At 42.1% G+C, this 2,833-nt stretch overlaps 1 protein-coding gene across 1 annotated transcript; it reads left to right on the forward strand.

Annotated features, from left to right (window-relative positions):
• Positions 1-1,091: 1,091 nt before the first annotated feature.
• LOC112156199 (tyrosine-protein kinase receptor TYRO3-like) lies at positions 1,092-2,215 on the forward strand. The gene is made up of 4 exons (XM_024288406.2): positions 1,092-1,364; positions 1,439-1,684; positions 1,779-1,937; positions 2,056-2,215. Exons 1-4 carry the CDS (start codon positions 1,340-1,342, stop codon positions 2,070-2,072), a joined length of 447 nt encoding a protein of 148 aa, XP_024144174.1. The 5' UTR covers positions 1,092-1,339; the 3' UTR covers positions 2,073-2,215.
• The last annotated feature ends 618 nt before the right edge of the window (positions 2,216-2,833 follow it).

Consider the following 2,833-nt stretch of genomic DNA (forward strand, 5'->3'; position numbering starts at 1 on the left):
GTCGACAGTGATTAGTCCAAGTCAGTCTGATTCCTGTTTTTAAAGGAACTACTGTTAACCAATCATGAATGAGCTTGTTCCATCTTGTTTGAAATCCACACCCCTCTCACTGCAAGCAGCTCTGGGAAATCTGTCAATCAAATGTTGGAAGCGGAGCAAGTAGGGGGCGCTTGCTTTCACTGAGGCATCTGATTGGTCAGTTTATAACTTGAATAACTGATGATAAGGAAAAGATATCTTTAAAAAAGTTAGGATTATAAAGAACGTGTCAAGAAGAAAATATCAGAGAAAGAATGATAATTCTGACAAATAAAATGACCGAGAAATAACTGTCTGTTTCTCAATATAAGTCAATGGGACTTTGGCTTCTAGGAACTGGTGGGATGCTCAGTCCAGTTACTTATACAGTCAACGATCATCACAGAAATCTCCACTGAAACTATGTTTTGAGTTTTTAAAAACAATAATTTACTCAGAAATGTATTTATGACACGTTTCCAGTTGGTGTGACTGTGAGTCCCAGCAGATCTCAGTTCTTTGAAGGAGAATCAGTGATTCTGAACTGTGAGGACGACAGCTCTGCAGGATGGACTCTGAGGAGGAAAAGATTTGGTCCTGACAAAAAATGAACATGAAAGTGTTATGGAAATGTTATTTTTGATGTTTTTATTTTATTTTACTGAACGTTGATTGAAGTTTTGAATTTAAAATGCCCTTCACTTGGACTTGGGCTTTTGTTAGGCATTTTATGTTACAGCCTTTTATTGTTAAGAAAGTTTATCTCAATACAATGATACAAAATAAAGTATTTCTGATGAAAACTATTAATTTTGCCATTCTTGTTTTCACAATTAATGTAGAACTACTAAATTCCACGAAGCACACATTTTTTTTCCTTAAAAAAAGGCCACATGTAAATTTGCGATTAATCGCGAGTTAACTCTGGACAGTGCGATTATCGCGATTAAAAAATGTAATCACCTGACAGCTCTAGAAAATATACAATTATTTGTTTCTTAAATAAACGGACGTCTTACTACATAAAAATGAAACAAAAATAAAAAAATTTTTAAAGTGATTTTGTCTCAAACCCTTTCCAGTTGGTGTGACTGTGAGTCCCAGCAGATCTCAGTTCTTTAAAGGAGAATCAGTGATTCTGAACTGTGAGGACGACAGCTCTGCAGGATGGACTCTGAGGAGGAACACCAGCAAAGAAACCTGGACTCAGTGTGGATCTGTGTGGGGATCAGGAGATGGTTTGTCCTGCAAGATAAATAATGTCATCACATGGGACAGTGGAGTGTACTGGTGTGAGTCCAGAGGGGGAGGAGCCAGCAGCATGGTGGTTAACATCAGTGTCTCTGGTAAGATCAGACTGTGGAGTTAGTGTTGCTGCAGCTGTGTGCAGATGGATGAAATGCTTTGTCTCTGTGTTGAGGTGGATCAGTGATCCTGCAGAGTCCTGTCCTCCCTGTGATGGAGGGTCATGACCTCACTCTGAGCTGTCAATCAAAGACCCCTCCCTCCAACCCCTCAGCTGCTTTCTATAAAGATGGCTCCCTCATCAGGACTGAGCCTACAGGTCACATGACCCTCCAGCATGTTTCCAGGTCTGATGAAGGTCTCTACAAGTGTCACATCAGGGATCATGGAGAGTCTCCATCCAGCTGGATCTCTGTCTCAGGTGACGAGCTCCTTCAGGGTCAGAGGTCATGCTCCTCATCATCATCATCATCATCATCATCATCATCATCATCATCATCTTTGGTCTGTTTCAGAGAAACCAGCAACCACCTCTGATCCTTCAACCACCTGTCCTCCTCCTGCTCCTCCTTATCCCCCCCACGTCTGGTTACCTGCTGTGTATTTTGTTGTTTTGGTTCTCCTGCTGTCTTTGGGTCTGATGGTGAGGAAATATCTTCAGTGGAAGTCTAAAGGTAAGAAGACATTATTTTATCTTATTTCTTAATTTAACTTTCTTGATTTCTGGTTCTGAAACTGAAGTTCTGATGAACCATCAGCTTCTCTCACTGATAGAGTTCTATTGTGTTTCAGACCCATCTGTTATCTGATCTCCCAGAGATAATGGTCTGATCTGAGAATCTTCTGGACTCAAACTGATCCTCTCAGATCCTCTCAGATGTGTTCCTGTGAGGATGTTTGTATCTTTCCTGAACCAGATCCTGAATGATTGTGGAGTAAATGTTCTCCTGCAGTGAATAAAGCTTGTAGTGAGGAGTTTCTCTGCTGTGTGATCTGAGCTGCTTCTTCTGGTCAGGAAGCTTCAGACCAACATGTCATCCACCACACGCTTCATTTCTGCTAAAACACATGACCAACAACACCTCTATAGGTGCTAACAAACACAAAGTCCACTGGTCTGCGGTTGGAGAGAATGAATGCAGGTGGTGCATGTGAGTCAGAGTGTGAAATGATTCTGAGCCGGACAGCAGAAGAACTGATCAACAAACAGGAAGTGTGGTTTGGAGGTTCAAGAGTTTAGGATGTTTGCAGAAGTCAAGTGTTGCTTAGTATCGTAAATGGCGTATACTTTTATAGCACTTTCTACCCTCCTTCGAGGCCCAAAGCGCTTCACACTCACATTCACACTGATGGTGGCTCCACTGCTGAACACGGGTTCAACTTTCCACCACAGGCAGTGTTGGGTTCAGTGTCTTGCTCAAGGACACTTGGACACATGGGCGGGCAAGGTGGAATCAAACCCACAATACTCCGATCAAGAGTCGACCACTCTACCACTGTGCCACAGCCGCCCTGACACAGGTAGACACATCAGACCTGCCTTTGATTTTCATTTCATTTAGTCATTTCT

Source organism: Oryzias melastigma, linkage group LG18 (assembly GCF_002922805.2).
Source record: "Oryzias melastigma strain HK-1 linkage group LG18, ASM292280v2, whole genome shotgun sequence".
Taxonomy (NCBI): Eukaryota; Metazoa; Chordata; class Actinopteri; order Beloniformes; family Adrianichthyidae; genus Oryzias; species Oryzias melastigma.

Coding starts and splice junctions, on each gene's coding strand:
- LOC112156199 (XM_024288406.2), top strand. CDS start 1,340: ATGGTGGTTAACATCAGTGTCTCTG. Junction 1,365..1,438: donor GGTTAACATCAGTGTCTCTG/GTAAGATCAGAC, acceptor CTCTGTGTTGAG/GTGGATCAGTGATCCTGCAG. Junction 1,685..1,778: donor CAGCTGGATCTCTGTCTCAG/GTGACGAGCTCC, acceptor GGTCTGTTTCAG/AGAAACCAGCAACCACCTCT.